The sequence below is a fragment of the Schistocerca gregaria genome, chromosome 3 (assembly GCF_023897955.1).
Source record: "Schistocerca gregaria isolate iqSchGreg1 chromosome 3, iqSchGreg1.2, whole genome shotgun sequence".
Classification (NCBI taxonomy): domain Eukaryota; kingdom Metazoa; phylum Arthropoda; class Insecta; order Orthoptera; family Acrididae; genus Schistocerca; species Schistocerca gregaria.
Window position 1 is genome coordinate 463,805,640 of NC_064922.1, and position 26,135 is coordinate 463,831,774.

At 38.8% G+C, this 26,135-nt stretch overlaps 1 protein-coding gene across 22 annotated transcripts in view; it reads left to right on the forward strand.

The window, feature by feature from the left end:
- LOC126356296 (oocyte zinc finger protein XlCOF6.1-like) overlaps nucleotides 1-26,135 on the forward strand; it is a 57,144-nt gene that overhangs the window by 22,678 nt on the left and 8,331 nt on the right. For 2 of the 22 annotated variants that reach the window (XM_050007218.1, XM_050007219.1), the window contains exons 3-4: nucleotides 19,388-19,487; nucleotides 20,973-21,030. The exons of 3 other annotated variants lie outside the window; for them this stretch is intronic. In XM_050007218.1, coding sequence (XP_049863175.1) covers nucleotides 19,388-19,487; nucleotides 20,973-21,030 — 158 coding nt within the window. Of the gene's footprint in view, nucleotides 1-674; nucleotides 1,655-1,883; nucleotides 1,996-2,696; nucleotides 3,481-3,580; nucleotides 3,780-19,387; nucleotides 19,488-20,972; nucleotides 21,031-25,174; nucleotides 25,246-26,135 lie in introns of those variants that run through there. 17 more of the 22 variants (XM_050007208.1, XM_050007206.1, XM_050007217.1 and 14 more) reach the window with 16 other exon arrangements.

Consider the following 26,135-nt stretch of genomic DNA (forward strand, 5'->3'; position numbering starts at 1 on the left):
ACTTCCTGTTTTTCCAGAAGACGACTCTGAGTGGCAGTTGCCCTTACTGTGCTCTAAGTTTATCTGCAACACTCATGCCCGTTCACATAGCCCAGTACTTAATTACTTAACTAAAGGTGATGAGTTATCGTATTTGTACGTGCTACAGAAAATCGTAATATGGCATCTGAACAGAGAAACTAACAACACTAGAAGTTTATTTGTGGCCAAAACAAACATCCCAACATGTATTCTTGATCATTTTTGTGCTGAGAAGTGGAACAGCATTTCAAACCAGCTACATTTATTTATATATACAAACAAACAAATCGGGCATTTATTAGGGAATAAGTAGAACCTATTTACCTTGTCCAGTTCCTAATAGCTTCATGAAGAGATGTATTTAATGAAAATGGCTCCATCAAATTATGTTCTTAGTATATACAGTTTGGGCGTCAGCTCTGTTCTGTTATTGTAAAACGTAAATTTTTCGCTTTCAGATGTATGACCACGCTTGTGGGAGAACACACACAAAGGAAAAAAATATCTGTTCCAAGTCGTCATGGAACATTTGAAATTTTCCACGAAAACAAAGCACAGAAATAAAATAAGATAAAGAAGACACAAGAGCACGAAATTCACTACTGTAACATTAGTTATCACGGCGAAAGTGAGTTAACTTCCTTTATCAGACGACGACACCGTCAAAACTTTCTCCAGAGAAACTTCGACGGTACTTGATATGACAAGACGTCCGTCGATGGCCTGTGTGAATGCAGCCATTGGAAAGACTTCGTGGAATGTTTCCGCGTCTTTCTTGCGTATATTTCTTATTATAAGCGACAATTCCAGCCTGCACTTCACTTCTCAGAGTAGTCAATGATGCCTGAATAACCATAAATTCCAACTTAAAGTTGTTTTTAACGTAGGCGAAACAAAAAAGCTCACGCGGGTCGCACACGTATTTGCCACCCATTCCTGATAACCATCAGCCGTATGTATGCACGAATCGCATGCGATGCATCAGATTGCCTTAAGGCATCTTCGCACTGAAAACCAACCCCAGCAAACTCGCTTGTCAACTGTTTTCAGCTCGGAGTTTGATTTAGTTCTTACCTGCTGTCAACAGTTGTTTGAAGTTGCAAGTTTGAACAAGTAGTTGAGGGAAGATTTGTCTAGAGTTGAATGAGCCAAACATGGCAGAGTTGTGTGATGTGCGCATGCGCATTTGCCATGTCGTCTGCTGTATTTCTTTCTTCGTCAGCAGTGTTTCTTTCGACAATAGCGAGTAACGTGTGGTCAACAGATCAAACAACTCAGTTTTTGATAGAATTGAAATGGAGAAACCTCTGGGATCCTTCTGATTCTGCGTATAAAGACAGATATGAAAAGAAAGATTTACCGAAAGAAATTTCAGATAAGTTGGTGTATCGCTTGAAGAGTGTGAAAGGAAATGGACATATATGAAAACACGGTACAATCTGAACATTGTAAAATGGTCAAAACTGAAAGTGGGCCTGAGACAACTGAAATCTATATTCTCAAATGGATATTTTACGAGCGTATGAAGATTTTGGAGGACGTGAACAAACGAGGGAGAAAAATATTTACAATAGTAAATAAAATGTCATTCACTAGCGTAACTGAAGCTGGAAGGTTTTTAGTCGGAAACTTTGTAATTACATCTCTATTTTCACTGAAAATTTATTTATTTCACTTTTCATATCACTTTGTCAACATCTGATGCAAAGTATTTTGCAAATGAATGGCATATATTGTTCATAACTAAAACTATAAGGGTTTTGTTTTGGAGTTTGTAATTACATTTGTCTTGCTATTTCACATTACCAACATCGAATATAAAATAGATTGCAAATTCATCCTCTATATGCTTTGCTTTGCAGTTTTTCCTGTGTTGCCTCCCTTTCTCTGGAGACATTTATTTTGCAGAGACATTCTCCAACTCCCATCTGAATCCTGCCTGTTTCTGGATCTTCCATATCAAACTGCCAAGTTGTGAGTAAACTGTGGCACTTTCTTTATAGCTTTTAAATAGTGCAAAGATACAGTTGCAGAAGTCAGTAATGTTGCATTTTCAGTAGGCCTAGTTAAGTGCATAGTTGTTAAATGACACTGAAAAACTGTTGACAGTATTCCAAAACAACTCTCCACAATTCTTCTAGAGCAAGACATTCTTTCATGGCTACTTTTCTGTTGCCACCCTGCATATGGTTTCATCGTGTACTCTAAAGGAGCAAAAGCATTATCTCCCACAATAACAAATGGCACATCCTTGTTTCTTCCAGGAAGTAGTCTTGGCTTAGGTAGAGCACTTTTTCCCTTAGAAAATCACTCACCCATCTTGAAAAGACACCACCGTCTGAAATACTTCATTGCGTACCTACTTCGTAACTGGTTACGTTGTAATATGCATTTACCAATGGTAACAGCACAACACTAAATGTTCCAGTGTAATTATATTATAATATGCAGTTCCTGCAGGCTGCACTATTTCAATGTGTTTGCCATGTATTGCACCAATACATACAGTATGGTAAGTTCAATATTGTTTCAAACCCATTTGATACTTGTTCCCATTCTTCTTTTGTAGATGTTTCCTATAAAAGTAAGAAAAATACCTTTCAAATTTAATTGCTGTATTAATAAGTAGCTTTAGGGGGCACAGTGTTCTAAAACTTACATTATTAATATTTCAGGATTCATCAGAAGCATTTAATGTACCCCACTTAGCCACCACTGAAGAGGGTAATGATGATAACGATGATGGGTCAGATGAAGTTTTAATCAACACCACTGTATTCCAATCTACAAGCTTTAATGAAGAAATACCGTCTTTTACAACAAAAACTTGCAACAAAAACTTTCTGGACCACAAAATCTCTTGTTAGGTTGATTTTCGTGGCAATTACACCAAGAATTGTAGCACAAATTGCTAATGCAACTTCAGTCAGAATCCATTTCCGTTGCTTTTCTCTAAAATCGAAACACCGAATGTGTGTTTGCAAGAATTTAAAACTTGTCAACATTTTTCAACAGTTGTTTGCGAGACCCACAACAGTTGCAGATCTGCCACTCTTACAAGAGTTGTAGCCCATGGTTTTTGTTTGTTATCGATGTGAAAAAGCCTTTTATTTCCACGTGATCAGCTACGGATCACTGCGATTTTACCGCAAACGTGCTATCTACGAAGCGACTGGTCGCCCTTGGAACACGCATGCGAAAGATCGCTGCGATCGGTCGCTCGTGTGTGAGAGACCCAAGGAGGTTAGAATCTGAGGATGACGACCAAGAAGCCCCTTGGAAGACGCCGTAAACTTGAAGCCAGCACCGCCATTTGTTTGCGCTCAAAACATTGCCAGTAGCGTGTTTGTATTGATGTGTTGTTCATCGAAATATTGACGTAAACGTGGGAAAAATGGTTACATGTGTTGCGTCCGGATGCACAAACAGAAGCGGAAAATCAGCTGTTACTTTCCACAGGTAAATGCTGGAGCTAATCTAAAACTTACGCCTCCAATAGGGAGCAGCGTTTCAATTATTTTACTCATTACTTTCAATCTTTTATGTTCGCGATACATAGTTTCCCGAAGGACAGCGCAAGGAAAAGTTTATGGATCAAGGCATTGCGACGAATAGACTGGAAACCAACAAAACATAGTAGAATATGTTCACTCCACTTCCGAGAAGTAGACATTGATCGAACGTCTTTATCAAATGTTCGCATTAGATGCGGCGCCGTGCCATGTATTTTTTCATCCTTTCCGTCATACATGCAGAATGTAAGTTGCACTAGATGTTTCTTAATGATTATAATGTGTAAGTGCATGATATGTTTCTTATAAGTTGAAGACGCCGTGGTTTTGACAACTTTTCTCGTAGTTGTTTAAATTTGAGACAATCAAGTGAGTGAATATTGTTAGCAAGAAGAAATCATGTCTTTCAAATGAACAACATATGAATTCTTATTTTTTGCGCATGATTATTGTGCTCCGTGTTAATAATTATGATGGAAAGTCTTTGTGATTCAACATAAAGTGATAAACACGTATGCACGCGAAATTGATAAGGTGCATGTTTCAAAAGTGGTATGGATTGGCATGCTTTTCTTAACTTTGTAGGCTATATGAAACTGCCCAAAAAATCTTTTCATAATTACTTGGGATGCATGTTGTGATGACTAGTAGAGGCAAACATCTTTTATACCTAAACAATTTGGTTAATGTGATTGATCAAATTTTATTTAAGAGTTCATTCATGTGATACATATACATCTGTTAATGCCCTCAGAAACTGCCTGACAGTGCTAAATTCTGCTGGATGGTTCTAGTTTCAGATTTATTTCTCAAATTAGCTATACAGAGCAGTTCTGGGCGCTTTACATATTCCCATCTCTTGCCATATGACGGTACATCCAGCATTGTTTAAGGTGATCATTTTCGGTATTCCACGTATTATGGTATTGGGGGAGGCATAATGGTGCTCAGATGTACTGAGCTCCAAATCTTGGAACATAAGGGTCTTTTCAGTGGTGCAATTGGTCCAGACTTTGTTTTGTGTGTATTACAATGTGTGAATTGTTGAACTTCATTGTGGAGGAGCTGTTGGAGTGAGAAGATATTTGGCAGATGGGCTGGCCTGTCCTGCCACCCTCCCCCCCTCCTTCCCTTACATAAATCCCTTAGATCATGTGTGAGATGCATTGAGGTGGCATACTGCAGCACACCCACATGCACCAGTGATTATCCAACAGTTGTCAAACTCGCATATGGAGGAATGGAATGCCCTACCACAAGAACTTCATACTAACCTAGTGTCCAGTGTAGGACCACATTGCAGAGCATGCATTGCCATGTGTGGTGATCACACAGTCTATTAAGAACCATGTCGCACCATTTGTAATGTCCATGGGATCATCATAAATCATGGTGACTTTGGTGGAATTATTGAGGGATGACTTGGTCACTTTGAAGAGAAGTGATCCAGTATATGACAGTATGTAAAAAACCACAGTAGTCTGTGATCACAAGTATTTGTTTTATTCATTGAATTAGTTAATGATAATGATCATTGATTTAAAAAGAATGTACATATTTATGAATAATAGTGTTACGATAAGATACCAAACATTACATGTAGTAGTGTGATTCACATTGTTTGAGGAGGAACTAATGTACCTACATCTGTCCCTGTATTTATCAAAAGAGGCATATGAAACATATAGCCATGATTAACATTGTCACATGGTATGAAAATCTGATATAAAATTATGGGAAATGCCTATAGCTACAGTACAAACAGTTGAGAGGGCATCATCATTAGGTAACACTGACCATAAGCAGTGTTTACAGTTGCATGTTACAAAGTCTAGGATACAATCTTCAACATTCGGTGTGAAACAAAATAATATCAGTTAAGGTGCAATTAAAAAAGAATTAGGTTTATTCAACAGTCCCCTGTAAAATATTAGTTAAAATGCAATTAAACTAGAGCTTAAGCATGGGTCCACAGTAAAATGTTGTTTAAAATTATAAATATTTGGCATCCCAAATAGGTTTCTGCAATGTGTGGGGTCAGTTGGGATAATTGTAAACTACTAGAGAGACATTGGGTGTAATTGTAGAAAACATTGTTTTCAACCTTTGCATGTTATTTTGACATAACTTCCCTCTCTCTTTTATTGTTGAATTCTGTTAATTGTTGAGCTTTTTATTTTGAGTCTAGCAGCTCCATATTTTGAAAGGAAAAAGTATTTTTTCCTTTATTTATAGATAAGATAAGCACATTTCTGTTTTATTAAATTACTTTATTGTTCCAATGAGATTGCAACAGTGAAATTCCTTAATTTCATGTAAATAACATCCATTGGACTTTTACATTTACCCACTAAAAAATTACAAAGTGGGGTAAATGGATTCCAATACTGAGTGGAGATTGTAAACCAGTATGATGATATTCATATCAGGTTTTGAAAAACGCCAAGGAAATACATAAAAAAGTGTCCAAATATCAGTTACACTGTAAATGATGTGTCAACAGCTGTGCATGATGTTATAAAATTGAAACATTTAAGGAAGCAAAAGCAGCTTATAGTGTCCCAAAGTGTCATATACTACTGAATTGAAGGGTGGAGTCTAAATTTTTCTGTGTCCAGAATTATAGACTTAAAGAAAGATATTAAATATAAACATTTACACAGGATTTGCTTAATTTTATTCTGATTTCTTCTTTAGGTTGGAGGATAACAGTGGATGAATGAAGCCTTGAGTATCCTCAAGCTCTCCCTCCACACGTTGAAGCTACATTGGCCAGTTTAATTGCTCATTCCGAAATGGAGGCTCTTGTGGAAGCCTCTTCATGGGGTCTGTGCTGGGTTAGATAGCGAATCTACAACTGTTTTGGCCTGCATTGCTGTAGATGCACTCATTTTGTACCATTGATCATACACTGAGGTGACAAGTCATGAGATAACAATATGTGCGCTTACAGCTGGTGATAATATCGCATACACAATGTATAAAACGGCAGTGCTATGATCAAGCCATCAACTGTACTCAGATGAGTCATTAGAACAGATTTCCTTTGTGATTATGGTTGTGAGATGGGAATTAACAGACTTTAAATGCGAAATGGTGGTTGGAGCTAGACACAGGAGACATTCTGTTTTGGACATCGTTAGGGAATTCAGTATTCTGAGATCCACAGTGTAGCGAGTGTGCAGTGTACCAAATTTCAGGCATTACCTCTCACCACTGAAATGCAGTGACTGATGGCCTTCACGTAACGACCATGAGCAGTTGCATTTGCATAGAGTTGTCAGTTGTAACAGACAAACAACAACTTATGAAATATCTTCAGATATCAATCTGGGGCATTGAATGTTTGTATTGGCTAGTATAGTGTGGCTAAATTTCATATTAATGTGCTGTGGCGGAACATGGCAGATAAGACTACCTTTACTAACAGGACAACATTGCCTGCAGCACCTCTCCTGGGCCCATGACCATATCAGTTGGGCCCTAGATAACTGCAAGACTATGGCCTGGTCAGGTGACTCCTGATTTCAGCTTGAAACAGCTGGTGTTAGAGCTCAAATGTGGCACAGACCTCACAAAGCCATGGATCCAAGTTTTGAAGAAAGTACTGTGAAAGCTGGTGGTCGCTGCGTAATGGTATGGTCTGTGGTTACGTGGAATGGACTGGGTCTTGTGGTCCAACTGAACAAACTGAGACCATTTACAGCCACCCATGGACTTGATGTTCCCAAACAACAGAATTTTTATGGATGAGACTGCATCATGTTCGTGACTGGTTTGAAAAACATTATGGCTAGGAGAATCGTTTGACCATCAATGTTGCTCAACATGAATCCCATTGAATGTTTATAGGACTTAATTAGGAGATCAGTTTGTGCGCAAAATCCTGCACTGGCAACACTTTCCCAATTATGAGCAGCTATAGAGGCAGCGTGGCTCAATACTTCTGCAAGCGGCTTCCATCTACTTTCAGCTATAGAGGCAGTGTGGCTCAATATATTTCTGCAAGTGGCTTCCATCAACTTTTTGAGTCAATGTCACATCGAATTGCTGCACTATGCCATGCAAAAGGAACTCTTAACTCTGACATGATAAGAAAAGGTATCACATGACTTTTGTGACCTCAATGTGTGTAAGAATGGTGCAGTTCAGAGCTGGACTTTGTCTAATATCTAACCAGGGAGACTGTAAACTGCTTCAGCAAATCACTAAAGGGAGGAACCAAGGTTTTGTCAGTGGTTCACTACGGCTTTTATCCATCACGTACAAAAATATTGTAAAAATCCCCAATACCCTGACAAAGTGCCATTTTGATGTTTGATGGGCACGCTAGCCACGTCAGTTTACAATTAATGGAAATGGATGTTCAGAATAACATTCATTTAGTGTGCTGGTGAGTCATTTACCTGGTAGACTACAACCTCGTGACAGATTTGTGTTTGGCCCTGTTAAAATCACATGGGGAGAAAAGCTTATCCATATATTTTTTTGTTTATTTGTTCTGTTTGTGTGTACTGACTAGGAATATGTTACCCTGTTACCTCATTTTTAACGTCATCTGATAAAGTACTTTAAAAATTGCTAATTTTGGTATTTTTTCACATTTGGTTGTGGTAATTGTAAACACTAATTGTTCAGGAAAATGTTCATTAGTTGTAGAACAGTGTTGGTTTACAGTTAACCCTGCTGGCAAATCAAAATCTAGTCCACACTTTAAGATTGCAATTTCCATTTACTCTGGACACAATGGGGTAAATGTAAACTTACTATGATGTCATGTGAAGAATCCAAGAGCAGACTTTGTATTTCAAGGTATTATGTCTTAAAATTGCAAAAATAATTCACATAAATTCAGCAAGCTAGCACTTACTTGAAATCATCATAACTTCACAAAATCGTTTCCAATTACCCCACCAGAACTGACAATACACAGTAAAGTTAACCGACAGCAGTTGAGAAAACAAGAAAAAGCAGCAGCCACATGATTCCACGAAACCAGAACCAAGAAAACAAGGGCAGCACAGTGCCAGTGTGAAAACAGGTAGACAGAGCCTCATCATTATGACATGCAAGATCTGTAACAGCCGATCATACAGTGAAAAGTTCCTGTATGGTGTAAATTCGTTTGGTTCATTAGAAGTTTTGTGGGGTGGCATTTCTTATTCCTGTATTTCTTCCAAAAGCTTCTATAGGCAGCCCCTAAAAACTGTATGTGCAACTTACATGTTGCAGTTGGTGTTAGTTTCAGTACACTTGCATTCAGTCAGGTCTTGTCCAAATGCAGTTTTGTTCTGTAGATATGTGTATTCCCTGAACCTGATATAAAAATTCCTAACTGTTGTGTCCAATGTAAAACTTCTCACAATTCGTGTGACGTGTTTTGTGGACTCCATAATTTGAAAATTTGTTATATTTGTCAGCTAACTTGTCTAAGCTGCACTTTCAGAGAATAGTTTATTTGTAAACTGCATCTGACATTTGTGTTCTTCAGTTGCTCCTCTAGCTGTTGAGATACTCTTCAGCAGTGTGTCATCAGGCAAAATTTTTATTTCTTTTAATTGCTTCCTGTGCTCACTTTTTTTTATTATATGGATGCATGGCTGTTTGTTGTAATATGTGTAGTTCTTTATGTATTTTTTGCCTGTCTAATGACAAGCAAATAATCTGATCAATCATGGAAGTAAAATAAGTTTTTTGCACCACCCTGGTGTTAAAGAAAATTTTGGGAAGCATAGGACAAAACCATGCAGCGAAGATATTGGTCATTTGCAATAACTCTTAGCACCACCAAGATGTCTTCCACATAACATTCATCATGTATGTATGTATTAAACCAGGGGACCTAGAAACGACGGAGATGCTCTGTCCGGCCGTAGCCCTCAGTGGTTCACAACCCAGCAACAGGCCACAGTAGTCCATCCACCCCACATCGAACTCAGGTTTATCGCACAGTTCAACATAATGTGAGTGGTAACTGGGAGATGGTAAGGAGGAGGCTGGGGCAGAGAGGGAGAGCAGGGTGTGTGGGACAGTAAAATGCTGCAGGGAGCATGCATGGAGGTGGTGGAGAGTAGTGCAGCTAGGTGCAATTTGGAGGTTAGATGGAGGGCGGGGAAGGGGGGGTAGATGGGTGAGGACGACGACTAATGAATGTTTAGGCCAGGAGGGTTACAGAAACATAGGACAAATTCAGGAAGAGTTCCCACCTGCGCAATTCAGAAAATCTCGTGTTGGTGGGAAGGATCTAGATGGTGCAGGCTGTGAAGCAGTCATTAAAATGAGGAATGTTGTGTTGGGCGGCATGCTCTACAACAGGATGGTCCAGTTATTTCTTGGCCACAGTTTGTCAGTGGCCATTCATGTGGATAGCTGGGTGGTTGGTTGTTTTATCTGCGTGGAATGCAGCACACAGCTTCCAGCTAAGCCTGTAGATCACATAACTGGTTTCACAGGTAGCCCAGCCTTTGATGGGGTAGGTGATGTTTGTTACTCGACTGGGGTAGGTGGTGGTGGGAGGATGTGTGGTACAGCTCTTGCATCTATGTCATATTACAGGGATATGAGCCATGACACAAGGGTTGGGAGCAGGGGTTGTGTAGGGATGGATGAGGATACTGTGTATTTGTGGCGGGTTGCAGAATCTCTCTGTGTGAGGGGTGGGAAAGGTAGTGGGTACAACATTTCTCATTTCAAGGCACAGCAAGAGAAGTCGAAACCCTGATGGAGAATGTAGTTCAGTTGCTCAAGTCTTGGGTGGTACTGAGTCACAAGAGGAAAATCCCTCCATGGCTGGTCTCACCAGACTTTGGGAGGTGTTGGGCAACTAGAAAGGTAAGGCATGGCAAACCTGTTTTTGTACAAGGTTGGGAGAGTAATTACAGTCTCTGAAGGCCTCAGTGAGACCCTCGGTATATTTCGAGAGGGACCACTCGTCCTACAGATGCGATGGCCATGGATGGCTAGGCCGTATGGAAGGAACTTGGTGGTATGGAATGGATGGCAGCTGTCTAAGTGGAGGTATTGCTTTTTGTTGATAGGTTTGCTATAGACAGACATATTAATACAGCCATCTTTGAGTTGGATGTCAACATCGAGGAAGGTGGCTTGATGGGGTGAATAGGACCAGGTGAAGGGAATGTCAGAGAAATTGTTTGAGGTTCTGGAGGAATGTAGATAGCGTATCCTCACTCTTGATCCAGATCACAACAATGTAATCAGTGAATCTGAACGAGAGATTTGGGATTCTGTGTGTTTAGAAGGATTCCTCTAGATGGCCAAAGAATTGATTGACTTGGGATGGTGCCCATAGCTGTACCCCACATTTGTTTGTAGGTAATGCCTTCAAAGGAGAAGTAATTGTGGGTGAGGGTATAGCTGGTCATGGTGAAGGAGTTTGTTGTTTAGAATATGTAATGTGTTGGTAAAGGTAGTGTTCAATAGCAATAAGGTCATGGGAATTTGAAATGTTAGTGTAAAGGGCGGTGGCATCAATAGTGACGAGTAGGGCACCGTGTGTTAAAGGAACAGGAACTATGGAGTGTTAATGGAGGAAATGATTGGTATCTTTGTGTAGGAGGGTAGGTAGTGGGTAATATGCAGAAGCTGTTAATCTACGAGAACAGCAATTCTCTCTGTGGGGGCACAGTAATTGGCTACAATGAGGCATCCTGGGTGGTTGGCTTTACGGACTTTAGAAAGCAAATAGAAGGTAGGAGTGCAGGGAGTGGTATGGGTGAGGAGAGAGGTGGACTCGAGGGAGAGGAGGTGGGCTGGAGGTCCTGCTGGGTCTCTGGAATTGGGTCGCTGTGTGGCAGGGTTTGTAGGTGGATGAGTATGACAGCCGGTGGAGTTCTTCCTCACTCTCACTTTAGCCAGAACCCAATCCCAACGCACTGTTCCTGCGTTGATGCTTTGCTCATGAAAGCTCCCAAATGGCTCCATCAAATTACCCATCTTAGACTTCCACCCTCCATTTCACAATGACCTCCATCTGTTCAGATTCTGCTAATCCTTAGCCCTCGTCAGTATAGTTCTGCGAAGCCATATCAATCAGGCTCAAACCTCCTGGCTTACCTTCTGTCCATCTAAAATTCTCCATCTATGCAGTTCCAAATTCCTGTAACCCGTAGCATACATTGAAACTCTCGCCGACCAGTAACTGGAGCAACATGCACAATGCCACCTCAAAAAACTTTCAGCTGTAACCAAATCAACAGAGAGATTTGTGGAAGATTTTTGTACACAGTGTACACATCTAAAATGACATGACTGTGCTGCAAAACAACAATCTGCTTTTTTGAGAACAAAACTCCACTAATTTGGAATGAAGCCATTGTTATGTGTGATTTTGCTGGAAATTATTATTTTGTGCCGCAAGATGGGCCCAAGGGTTCCATTGGAGTAATTCCATGGCCATAGTGCATTGTAAGACAAATCATCAGAATAAAGAAAAAATATTCTTAGCTACAGATTTTTTTAAAAAAATCTGAGATAGTTTGGCTCGCAATACATCATTCTTATATGTGTTCCAAAAATAACTTATTAGAGTTCGACAGGAGCTCAGAAGTATCAAGAATTCATTCCTTTAAGCAAAGCCAAAGTTAAAGCAAAAGTTATTTCTTGTTTTAAAGACTCCATAAAATTCATGTTGATCTAGTTGAAGACTACATGCCATTTGAACAGATTACAGGATTTGTTGCTTGTTCTTATGACTACAAATGATGGATGGGTTTTGTGCTGCAAAGAGATTAGAAAGAAGATGAAGTGAACCTTTTATTTATGCTTCCTAATGCACCAGCACCTTGTTTTTCGTACCCAAGAAGACCAGATAAACTAACTCTTCCAAAAAATTTCATACTTTGTAATTTATACCCCACAACTACCACTTTAACATACAGACTATCAAATGAAGAGATGCTAAAAGCCTCTTAGATTATATTGCAAAAGACCGTGCTGTTATATCAATACTTGTTGAAGGTAATAGAAAGTTTCTGATTGTAAAGCACTGAAACAATTCATTGTAAATAGTAACACAATCGTGTTGTTGTCGTGGACTTCAGTCCTGAGACTGGTTTGATGAAGCTCTCCATGCTACTCTATCCTGTGCTTCTTCGTCTCCCAGTACCGTCTGAATCTGTTTAGTATATTCATCTCTTGGTCTCCCTCTACGATTTTTACCCTCCACACTGCCCTCCAATGCTAAATTTGTGATCCCTTGATGCCTCAGAACATATCCTACCAACCAGTCCTTTCTTCTTGTCAAGTTGTGCCACAAACTCCTCTTCTCCCCAATTCTCTTCGGTTCCTCCTCATTAGTTATGTGATCTACCCAGCTAATCTTCAGCATTCTTCTGTAGCACCACATTTCGAAAGCTTCTATTCTCTTCTTGTCCAAACTATTTATCGTCCATGTTTCACTTTCATACATGGCTACACTCCATGCAAATACTTTCAGGAACGACTTCCTGACACTCAAATCTATACTCACTGTTAACAAATTTCTCTTCTTCAGAAACGCTTTCCTTGCCATTGACAGTCTACATTTTATATCCTCTCTACTTGGACCATCATCAGTTATTTTGCTCCCCAAATAGCAAAACTCCTTTACTATTTTGAGTGTCTCACTTCCTAATCTAATTCCCTCAGCATCACCCGACTTAATTCGACTATGTTCCATTATCCTCGTTTTGCTTTTGTTGATGGTCATCTTTATCAAGACACTATCCATTCCGTTCAACTGCTCTTCCAAGTCCTTTGCTGTCTCTGACAGAATTACAATGTCATTGGCGAACCTCAACGTTTTTATTTCTTCTCTATGGACTTTAATACCTACTCCGCAGTTTTCTTTTGTTTCCTTTCCTGATTGCTCAGTATACAGATTGAATAACATAGGGGACAGGCTACAACCCTGTTTCACTCCCTTCCCTTTCATGCCCCTCGACTCTTATAACTGCCATCTTGTTTCTGTACAAATTGTAAATAGCCTTTCGCTTCCTCTATTTTACCTCTGCCACCTTGAGAACTTGAAAGAGAGTATTCCAGTCAACATTGTCAAAAGCTTTCTTTAAGCCTACAAATGCTAGAAACGTAGATTTGCCTTCCCTTAATCTTTCTTCCAAGATAAGTCGTAAGGTCAGTATTGCCTTAAGTGTTCCAACATTTCTATGGAATCCAAACTGATTCTTCCCTGAGGTCGGCTTCTACCAGTTTTTCCATTCGTCTGTAAAGAATTCGTGTTAGTATTTTGTAGCTGTAACTTATTAAATTGATAGTTTGGTACTTTTCACATCTGTCAACACCAACACCTGCTTTCTTTGGGATTAGAATTACTATATTCTTCTTGAACTCTGAGGGTATTTCGCCTGTCATCATTGATTCATTAGTAACTTTAATCAATGTTAATTTATTTGTTAAATAAGGTACAATTAATTAAATTATTCATAGTCTGTACCGAGCATGTGTTGATATGACATATGTTCAAACATTTTTGTAGTTAACCTGGAAAAGCCAGTTCTGACTTTAAATTCAAATGTTTGATTCTAATGGTGCAATAAATTGTCTTTAAATGAGATTAACAATTGATTTGACACCATTATGTGGTTCTTGCCAATTAATATTTCCAAGGCACAAGTCTACAGACTATATGCTGAATGCTATGTTTACCAGAAAAATAAAATTTATTTTAACATGTTCCCACCAAAATACCATCTTGTAATGTAGCAGACACGTAAAAAAAATTGTGTGATATATATATATATATATATATATATATATATATATTCAATACTATGCATGCCCTGTCATACACCCTTTTGAATCCGAACACTTCATTTGTTGTCTTCCATTATCATTCCTTCTTGGTTCTTGTATGTTTTGTGTATTACCTGTTTTTCATAATAACTTGCCTATGTTCTTAGATTTTTGAATGCGTTGCACCATTTTCATTGCTGAACACTTTTTCTGGGTCAATGATTGCTGTGAGCATGTCTTGATTTTCTTCAATCTTGCTTCCAAGTCCAATGGGAGAACTGCCTCTCTGATCCCTTTACCTTTTCTAAAGCCAAACTGATCATCATCTAACTGATCCTCAGTTTTCTTTCCATTCTTCTGTATATGAGGCACCTAGTATCAAAATTGGCCAAGTCACAAAATTTACAAAAATGAGTTAGTATTACTGATTTAAAGTAGAAGTACATTATTATAATGTGAAACAGGAATATGCATCAAAATCAGCTGTATCTTCATGTTGCAGAGCACTGAATTCATGTTCATGCAACAGAATGGGCCAAGACTACCAGGCACTGAATTCATAACCGGCCTTGTCAAGGAATGAGCAACAATCTTAATGTGTTAACATTTCTGTCTGGAATCTTGAGTTCCTAGTTTCTGCAACAATATGACCATATCAGTAGGCAAAAGAATTCCTTACACGTTGTTCTTTGAAGCCTTAATATTTTATTTTTATGTTGGCAACACAAGTCTTTTGCACTACCTTTTGTATACATAGGCTTTTTATTGTAATTGGCACATAGAAAATTCTATTTCCTGTGTGCTTGTATTTTGTCATTATTGTGTAATGTAATGTGTATATTATTCTGAATGGTGAACTGAAAAATAGTGTTCCACTCCGTTTGCTACGTAATGAACACATCAATAAATGAAACACCCAGATTAAATTCAAGAAAGCCGCTTGGGATTAGCCGAGTTGTCTAAGGCACTGCAACCATGGACTGTGCTGCTGGTCCTGTCGGAGTTTAGAGTTCTCCCTTGGGCATGGGTGTGTGTGTTTGTCCTTGGTATAATTTAGGTTAAGTAGTGTGTAATCTTAGGGACTGATGATGACCTTAGCAGTTAAGTCCCATAAGATTTCACACACATTTTTTGAAATGCAAGAAAGAGAACGAGAAACACATCAAAGTGGGAATCGAAGCAACGAAAGCAAGAGTGGTCAGAATAAGAATTCCTGCATAAACATTTCGGCCTAACATGGGAAGATCTTCGGACATTGCAGTTTTGTAAAATACTAATATTAACTGTTAAAACTGCTTGCAGTGCTATAAGAGTTCCAACACAGTCTCCAAAGTCCACGTCAATGGTTCATGTGAAATGCTTGATATTGTAAAATAAATGAAAGAAATTTCTGGCTCACCACAACCGTAAAAATACCACCACCTTTAAAGGTGGAAGTGATGGCCTTTACGCATGACATAAATGGAATGCCCCAGGGGATGTCCTTGATAGCCACATACTACAAGCTGTTTCTGCAGAGTATTCTGCACCCAAAAATTCGTCAAAGAAGGTATGACATTCTTGCAGCTGGTGTCCTCATTTTGTGTAACAATGCAAGACCGCATATAGCTCTACCAGTGAGAGAAACAGTCGACGAATATGGATGGGAAATACTTCCCAACGCACCATACTGTCCTGATATGAGCTCAACAGATTTGATTTGCTACCCAAATTGAAGCTACAACTCCATGGAAAATGTTTTGATACAATTGATGAAGCTTACAGTTAGGTGACCCAGGTAATCAGGTAGCTCAACAATGAAGGTACCCTATCAAGAATACAGAAGTTGCCAAAATGCTGGGAACCCGCATAAGCAAGAATGAAGGCCAAACGAAGATTTTTTGTAAAATAAACTATTTTCTTCAATTCTGTCTTACCATGAGCAGAACTTCAGAAGTGATCCTCATATTAAAGCATTAAGGATGTAACTATGGAAGAACAACATTTGTGCCAATCATTGTTTTGTCTGTGGAGGCTTTTCATCCATGTTGAAAAACAAGCCTTCAGTGCTGTGGCTAGTTTTGATATTAGAGGTTTCATTATTGGATGCATGGGCTGTTAAGCTGATTGTGTGCTAGTTTTTGCACTTACCTGTCCCTGCTATCTTCGGAATTTTGTGGATATTTTTCCAAAAAGTTTGATGGTATGTTGCTGGTCTGATAGCTTCTACACACCAATTTGAATAGTAATTTGGTTGCCAGTTCCCCAGTGATTTTAGAAATTCTGATGGAATGGTATCTGTTCCTTCTGCCTTATTTGTTCTTAAGTCTTCCAGAGCTCTTTTAAATTCTGATTCTAATACTGGATCTTCCATCTCTTCCCTGTCAACTTCTGTTTCTTCTTCTGTCAAGTATCAGACAAGTCCTCCCTCTTATGGAGGCCTTCATTGCATTCTTTCCACCTATCTGCTCTCTCTCCCGTCTGCATGTAATAGTGGATTCCCATTGCACTGTTAATGTTACCACCCTTGCTCTTAATTTCACCAAAAGTTATTCTGGCTTTTCTGTTGCTGACTCAGGGCTCCCAACTATCATTTTCTTCCGATTTCTTCACACCTTTCCTGCAGCCATGTCACCTTGGCTGCCCTGAATTTGCTATTTGTCGGGGCCATCCGCAAAGTAACAGACATTTTGAAATAAAAAAAAATACCACTATGGAAAAACCAAATTTTAATTTATACATTTAGAGGTATACTCTACAGCAATTTTTCTACATAATCGTCATTCAGGTTGAGGCACTTACCATACCATGGCACAACGTTTTCAGTAGCATCGCTTAGAAATCTGCAGCCTGTGATTTATATTGTCACGCAGTTAGGTTTCAGTATATAAAGTGCTTTGTAGTGTGCCATATCTTTATTGCTGGGAAGATGTGGTCATCCCTCGGCACCAAACCTGGGCTGTATAGTGGTTGATCAAAAGCCCTTTAGGAGCTCACAGGTATGCTTGGCATTGTGTGGATGTGAGTTATGAAAAAACAAAACTTTCGCACTAAGTTTTCTCTAACGCTTGTTTTGTATTGCTCGTCTTAAAACTTTTTCGGTGTATGTTCAAGGATATCAATGAGAATCACTCCTTTAGAGTCCCAAAACACGATAGCCATGATCTTTCTTGTTAGCAACACTTCCTTGGTTTCTCTGGTGAATTTGTGTGTCCCCATTCCATTGAGGGCCTTTTTTGTTTCACAGTTGACATGCTTCATCCAGATCTTGCCCCACTATAATCACTAACTTTGTTACCATTTTTCTCAGAATGTTCAAGGAAGGTCAGTGGCCTTCCGTTATGATTTTGGGAACCCATCTGGCACAAAATTTGTGCTAACAAGAATCTTCATCACAGTTTCATGTGCCAACCTCTGTGAAAATTGAGGAGATTGCTGCAAAAGTTCTGTAATCATGAGATTGCAAAAGTTCTGTAATCATGAGATTACGATTTTCACAAATGTTGTCCTTGATTTTCATTACCAATTCCTCAGTTACAAAGGTAGGCCTAGCACTGCAGTCCTCATTGTAAGCATTGGTATGACCACTTTTAAAATCAGTGCACCACTGACTCACTTGGCTTTCACTTGTTACTCCTTTTCCATACATCTCACAAATATCACAGTAGATTTCAATTGATTTGTGGTTTTTTGCCAACAAAACTGTAATTGAAGAACACACTTCACACGTGGTGGGGTTTGCTATTGCAGTTCACGTCACAGAAAGCAGAGTAGGTGAGACACAAATCACACACTACCACCATGCATGCTCAATAAGTGTAGGAACATTATGACACAAAATGGTGGCTGTAGCCCCATGTACCGCCACAATAGATAAATACTTCTGTTTCTTTCTGGATAGCCCTCATATTTCATTCCGAAGGGATTTATGTTGCTGTATTCCTGTCTCTCCCTGAACATTTTTGTATTTACTTTTTCTGCTGATCAGTTGGAAATATTCCATCTGATACACAAGGTTTCTTCACAGTTACCTTCCAGGTACTTATGTTTGTCTGCCGAACATACCTGATTGCCTGTTTCAAAGATGTCCACTCTCCAACTGAGCTGCCTACTCTGGTGTTCCTATTGCAGTTTCTGTGTTCCTATTGCAGTTTCTATATATCCTTTGTGAACTTCAAACATGTCTTGTCATTCCTCAGTACTTCAGTATTCTACTTCCTCCTAAATTGATTCTTTCAGACGATTCTCTTAAACTCATCATTACTAAATTGTGATCCGAGTCTGCATCTGCACCTTGGTACACGTTACAATCCAATATCTGATTTTGGAATCTCTGTCTCATCATGATGTAATCTAGTTGGAACCTCACTATGTCTTCTCCAAGTATACCACCACCTCTTGTGATTCTTGAACAGAGTATTTGGCTGTTACCATCTGAAATTTATTCCAGAGCTCAATTAGTCTTTCTTTTCTGTCATTCCTAGTGCCAAGCAGTATTCTCCTGTAATCTTTCCTTCTATTCCTTCTTAGTTTCAATATACTTACTGAATTATCCATTCAGTATCCTCGTATACTTCATCTGTCTCTTCATCTGCTGCTTGCATCATTCACATTTATAACTGATCAATCATCATCGGCATTGGTTTGCTGGTGAATCTGGTGAGAACAGTCCTGATCACTGAACAGTTCGCAGTAGCCCACTCTCTGCTCTACCTTCCTATTCATAACAAATCCTGTCCCCTTATATCTTTTTCTTCTGCTGCTGTTATTATCCTATGTTTGTCTGACTAGAAATACTTGTGTTCTTTCCATTTCACATCAGTGCCTCCCACTACATGTATATAGAGCTTTAGCATTTCTGTTCTCAGATTTTCTAGCTTCCCTGTCACATTTAAACCTGTGACAGAACCATGCCACAGTTCGTAAAAATATTACCCTTTCATTGATTATTTGGTCTTTTTCTCAAGGTCATCTCCACGTTTTGACACCTTTTCGATTACAGGCCAGATGTCCAGTGGATAAACATTATATATCTTGAATGGAGTGCTTTTCATTACCTTCTGTATCCTCATGCTGTTGATCATTCCTGATTCACACAACATTCAGCAAATGTTGCATTGTTGCAGGCTGTGAAACAGAGATGTATTTTGCAGAAACCATCACAAGAAATCATCATACCTGTGAAACGTGATGGGATGAATGAACTGTCATCAAGTTCTCAGGAGTGTAAGTTTTACACTAAGTATGAACCAACTAGTGCATTGATTGCCAAGGTTTTCTCTAGTGGATCTCTTTTGCTTAATAAATTTACCACACCTTATCTGCTAGTCACACGCAAGACTGTTACAAAGGAGAGAAAGTAGATGGAATACAGTTTGTGAGTGTGTGTTGGTGGTGTTTTTTTGTAATGGCAGTAGAGATCGTTGTGGAGGGGGAGGGGGTGTGTGGGGAGGTGGATATATGCAGAATAATTAGGGATCAATGAACACAGAACAGAGATTGGGAACCACTGCTTCAGTAAGTAATATTTTGTGGGCTTCAAAAATTTGTAACAAGTTGCGACATACTTGTTATTTCATCCCTCAGTCCTGACCCAACACTTGCTGACTCTTTTGTTCATTTGGAGAGAAAGTTGAACACGGTATATGAAGTGAACAAGAAACACCAGAAGAAAATACATTGTAGCATTACTGATGGCAAATATGTTCTTCTTCAGAAGTCTGTTGATTTCATGGGTAATTGGAGTTTTGAGAACATGCGTAGACAAGACTTTTTAAAATGCCATTGCAGACAGATAATTATAATCTAGAATGGCTCATGGAGTAAGGATGCAAAATGACGTTGCCCACAAAATTAAAAATAGAAAAATAGATGTATTAAAAACAAAGATTCCAAGACTTACCAGGCGGGAAAGCGCCGGCAGACAGGCACATGAACAAAACACACAAACACACACAGAATTACTAGCTTTCGCAACCGATGGTTGCTTCTTCAGGAAGGAGAGGGAAAGACAAAAGGATGTGGGTTTTAAGGGAGAGGGTAAGGAGTCATTCCAATCCCGGGAGCGGAAAGACTTCCCTTAGGGGAAAAAAAGGACAGGTGTACACTCACGCACACACACACATATCCATCCGCACATACACAGACACAAGCAGACATATTTAAAGGCCAATATGTCTGCTTCCTGCAGTCTCACAGTCTGCTTGTGTCTGTGTATGTGCGGATGGATATGTGTGTGTGTGCGCGCGAGTGTACACCTGTCCTTTTTTCCCCCTAAGGGAAGTCTTTCCGCTCCTGGGATTGGAATGACTCCTTACCCTCTCCCTTAAAACCCACATCCTTTCGTCTTTCCCTCTCCTTCCTGAAGAAGCAACCATCGGTTGCGAAAGCTAGTAATTCTGTGTGTGTGTTTGTGTGTTTTGTTCATGTGCCTGTCTGCCGGCGCTTTCCCGCTTGGTAAGTCTTGGAATCTTTGTTTTTAATATATTTTTCCCATGTGGAAGTTTCTTTCTATTTTATTTACATCATCGAAAAATAGATGTAAATATACCAAACTAATTACCTTCCAAAATGAGTAACACATATAATAAATTATGTTATGTTTAAACTTTATGAATGTGAAAAAAGATTTTGAAAGACAAAAGAACATATTATGTTATAAATAAGATCATCATCTAAGTTTGCTTCCATTGCTGACATTTCTTTTTACAGATACCATAATTGAATACATTTGCACTGGTGAGTGTATTGGTGAGTTGGATTATGACAGGTATGTGAATTTCAGAATACGTGAAATTGAAAAATGAAATAGATAGCATTTAAAATGACCAAAAAGTTCTATAAAGATGGAAAAAAATATTGTATGAGAGAGAGACTCATTTTATTTTAGATAATGTGAATGTTTTTCATATTCTTGAGAATGCTTAAATGCCCCAGAGCTAAACACAATTTCCTTATGTTGTTGTTTTTGTTCCTCTGCCTAAAAAACACACTATTTAAATGGTCAAACACAGAAAATTGTTTATTTTGGTAGTGAAATGATTGGAAGGATCTTGAGCTATTTCTATTGTTGACTGTTACAGCTAATAGTTAATGTGATTGGCTAATTTGCCACAATGTAGTCCGTGCTTAACGGATGAAATTCATTATCAACAAGTTATATTGTGAGCCCTCTGATTATCAGTAGTCGTAAACGAGTGTTGAAGTAATATAACCCAGTACGTTGTCCTCAATGGTGAATGTTCATCGGAGGTGAGGGTATCACCTGGAGTGCCCCAGGGAAGTGTGGTAGGTCCGCAGTTGTTTTCTATCTACATAAATGATCTTTTGGATAGGGTGGATAGCAATGTGCGGCTGTTTGCTGTGGTGTACGGGAAGGTGTCGTCGTTGAGGGACTGTAGGAGGGTACAAGATGGCTTGGACAGGATTTGTGATTGCTGTATAGAATGGCAGCTAACTCTAAATATAGATAAATGTAATTAATGCAGATGAATAGGAAAAAGAATCGTGTAATGTTTGAATACTCCATTAGTAGTGTAGCGCTTGACACAGTCACATCGATTAAATATTTGGGCAGAGCCGTGGGGAAGACGGATAGTCATCTTCGGTTCATTGGTAGAATTTTCGGAAGATGTGGTTCATCTGTGAAGGAGACCGCTTATAAAACACTAATATGGCCTATTCTTGAGTACTGCTGGAGCGTTTGGGATCCCTATCAGATCGAATTGAGGGAGGACATAGAAGCAATTCAGAGGCGGGCTAAAAGATTTGTTACTGGTAGGTTTGATCATCACACGAGTGTTACGGAAATGCTTCAGGAACTCGGGTGGGAGTCTCTAGAGGAAAGGAGGCTTTCTTTTCGTGAATCGCTACTGAGGAAATTTAGAGAACCAACATTTGAGGCTGACCGCAGTACAATTTTACTGCCGCCAACTTAAATTTTGCGGAAAGACCACAAAGATAAGAGAGATTAGGGCTTGTACAGAGGCATATAGGCAGTCATTTTTCCCTTGTTCTGTTTGGGAGTGGAACAGGGAGAGATGATGCTAGTTGTGGTACGAGGTACCCTCCGCCACGCATCGTATGGTGGATTGCGGAGTATGTATCTAGATGTAGGTGGTCCCTCTGTGGTAGACAATCACTGTAAAGAAACTTCTAAAGAAACAGATTACTACGTAATAGGTAGGTCTATAGACAGAGAGATGGTGAATAAAATGTTTGGATGTCAAGAGAACAGTGTGTGAGGTTTCAGTGACTACCATAGCAGAATATTGTCAGATGATCTTTCGCAAAAATCTAAGTAAATTACAGTTGTTAGTGGCACCAAACTAGTGTCCGGTCTGTGGCGAATGAGACAGGAACTGAAATTGAGGGTAGCAAAGCAAAAGCTGAAATGCTTAACCCTGTTTTCAAATGATCCTTTATAAAGGAAAACCCAGAAGAATTGCACTGGTGTAATCCTAATACCTCTGACAAAATGACTAAAATCAGTATTAATGTCAGTTGTGTTCAGAAACAATTGAAATAGCTGAAATAGAAGAAAGCTCCAGAGCCTGATTGAATCCCTATCAGATTCTATACAGAATTTGTGGCTGAGTTAGGCACTTGTCCAACTGTAATATCTTAGATCATAGATCACTTGAACAAAAATCTGTGCACAATAATTGGAAGGAGGCGCTGATCACACGTCTACAGGAATGAAAGTAGAAGTGATTCACAAAACTACTGTCCAATATCTTTGACATCGATTTGTTGTAGAATCCTAGAACATATTCTAAGGATATAATGAGATATTTCGAACAGAATGACCTCCTCCAATACAACTTGCATGGATTCCGAAAACATACATAATGTAAAACCCAACTCTCACTTTCTCATATGACATACCGAACGACTTGTATCAAAGCAGTCAGGTAGATGCAGTACATCTTTGTTTCCAAAAAGCGTTTGACTTGGTACCACATTTATGCTCATTGTCAAAAGTTTGACCATATGGTGTATAACGTGAAATTTGTGATTGAATTAAGGACTTTTTGGTAGGGAGGACACGGCGTGTTATCTTTGATGGGGACTCATCATCAGATATAAAAGTAATTTCTGATGTGCCCCAGGAAGTGTGTTGGAAACCTTGCATTTCAAGTTGTATGTTAATGACCTACTGGACAAGACTAATAGTAAAATTAGACTTTTTGCAGATGATGCAATTATCTACAGTGAAATAATGTCCGAATGAAGCTGCCTAAATATTGAGTCAGTTCTTCATAAGATTTAAAAGTGGTGCAAAGATTGGTGACTTGTTTCAAATGTTCAGAAACGTAAAATTGCGCACTTCACAAAATGAAAAAAAAAAAAAAAAAAAAAAAAAAAAGTAGTATCCTATGACTGTAATATCAAGGAGCCACAGTTGAAGTTGGCCAACCCATACAAATATGTGGGTTTAACATTTTGAATAGATATGAAATGGAATGATCACATAGGCTCAGTTGTGCATAGAGTATGTGGTAGACTTCAGTTTATAGGCAGAATAGTGGGGAAGTGCAATCAGTCTATAAAGGACATTGTTTGCAAATTACTTGTGTGACCCATTCTGGAGTATTGCTCAAGTGTGCGGGACCTGTTCTAAACAGGACTAACATGGGACATTGAATGTATACAGAGAAGGCCACCACGAATGCTCACAATTTTGTTTAACCCCCGGGAGTATCACATAGATACTGAAGAAATTTAACTGGCCGGCTCGTGAGTGTGGACATGAACTATCCCGACAAAATCTACTAACAACGTTTCACAAACTGGCTGTAAATGATAGCTCTAGAAATATACATCCACTTCCTACATATTGCTCACATAGGGATCGAAGATGACATTAAGATAATTATAGCACACACAGAGCCATTCACAATCAACTTTTTTTCATGCTCTCCATATGTGAATGAAATGGGAAGAAACGCTAATAAGAGTTTCAATGAAATGTATCCTCTGTTATGCACTTCAGTGATTTGCAGGATATATATGTAGATGTTGAAAGTATGTTATATCTAAGTACATACTCAGATGTGACAGTTAATTCAATGGCTTCAGGTAGAGAGGGCTAGTTTCACACAGGGTTTTGATGGCCTTGTTTTCGTCTTCGCAAGATGGTTGACTACCACACTGGATGCCTATGGCCATTGCGTGTTCTCAGTTTAGGTAACACTATGTTCCTTTATTTTAACTTCATTGGTTCATCTGCTATACTACGAGATACAATTGACGCAGTGAGGTACCAGGCAATGTGTGCTTAACTGTCAAGTGCAAAGTAATTTTAATCACATGTCGCTGCAGTAAACATTTACAATCTCTTGCGTAAACTTCTCTGTCCAGGCTAAAGCTCTTTTATGATTTAAGTATACCGATAAAATTTCAGTTAAATCCTCAACGTCAAAGGGTCTCTGTTCCTACAGTTTGACGAGCACTTGGAAGTTCCTTTTCTGTAGTCATTGCTCACATTTGTTATTAATAAAATTATTCTATAGTTGGCTGCTGGGCTGAAAGTGCTGATTACTACATATTGGCACCATTTTAAACAATTTGTGTTTACTGTTATTTGTTTCAGATTGCTGTCAACCAAAGTGATCTCTCAGTTGTTACACTATAGTTGCATGGTGAAGTGTCATTGATGTTATGATGTGTGTGAATGACTTTGATTAATAATAGTATTTGTACTTACATTTAAATGCTCTACAATATCAGACAGTATCACAATATTTTGATAAACAATTTAAATACTAGTTTTCTTGTACTTATTGCATTGCATTGTATTAGAACAGACTTGAATTAATGTATAGTTCACGAAGGATATGGTGCTCAATGCGCTGGGTGAGCCCCTTAGTTTGTTTAGAATGGGAGGCCGATAAGTGTTTTCCATGTTTCAGCTAGTCAGCGATGACAGAATTGAGGCGCACACCCTGCAGTCTTTTTCATACAATTTTACAGGAACTATTTGGTAACAACATGTCATTTTTGCTTTGCTTGTAGCTTTATATGTCAGGTTCTTGATGATGTGTCCATTTCGTTAATGGTCATAGTGATATTTATGTGAAAGTAAGACACTGTGCGAAATTGAGAAAAGTGTGCAATGAAAAACAAAGGTTGCTTTGATTTTGCATTTGGTGTGTATTACATAAGAGAAAAGTGTGCAATGAAAAACTATGGTTGCTATGATTTTGCATTTGGTGTGTATTACATAATATGTTATATGAAATATGCTAACACGTTGAATTTTTCTTAAGACTTGGGTAGAGGTACCTATTTGTCACTAATCTCAAGAAAATTGATTCGATGTAGTACACTCTTTTGTGAGCGCGCCGCCCCCAGTGAAAAAAGCCGTGTGAAAAATCCACAACATTCCTCAAATATAATAAATGGTTTCAGATGTCGAAATGAGATTTCGGCAAATGTTAACTTAAAAGAGGGAGTATTTTACCATTTTGTTATTATGTAAAGCTTCTTTATCTACTGTGTTATTCCAGTAAGTCCACTTTTTTTTGTGAAAGAATGTAATTTTTAAGGGTCATTGATTGCAAGTGAAACAAGATCTGTGGGTCTTGGGACAACATATTTGAAGACATTATATGTTTTTTTGTATTAAGGATGAGCTTTTTAATAAGCCACTGATTTTACTTTTCCTCAGTTCCTCACTTAATAACTCTTTCACAGTTGTCTGCACAAAATGTTAGTGAGGTGAGACAGTGTAAACACAGCTGTGTTTCGGTAAAAGCAGCCCTTTTTTGACATGGCAACCATAGAAATGCATAGGTTTTACTCAAAAGTTGCTTCTCATGGCGCCAGGTAAAAATAAATTGCTGCATTTTTGGTGGAATTCTTTTAAGGTAC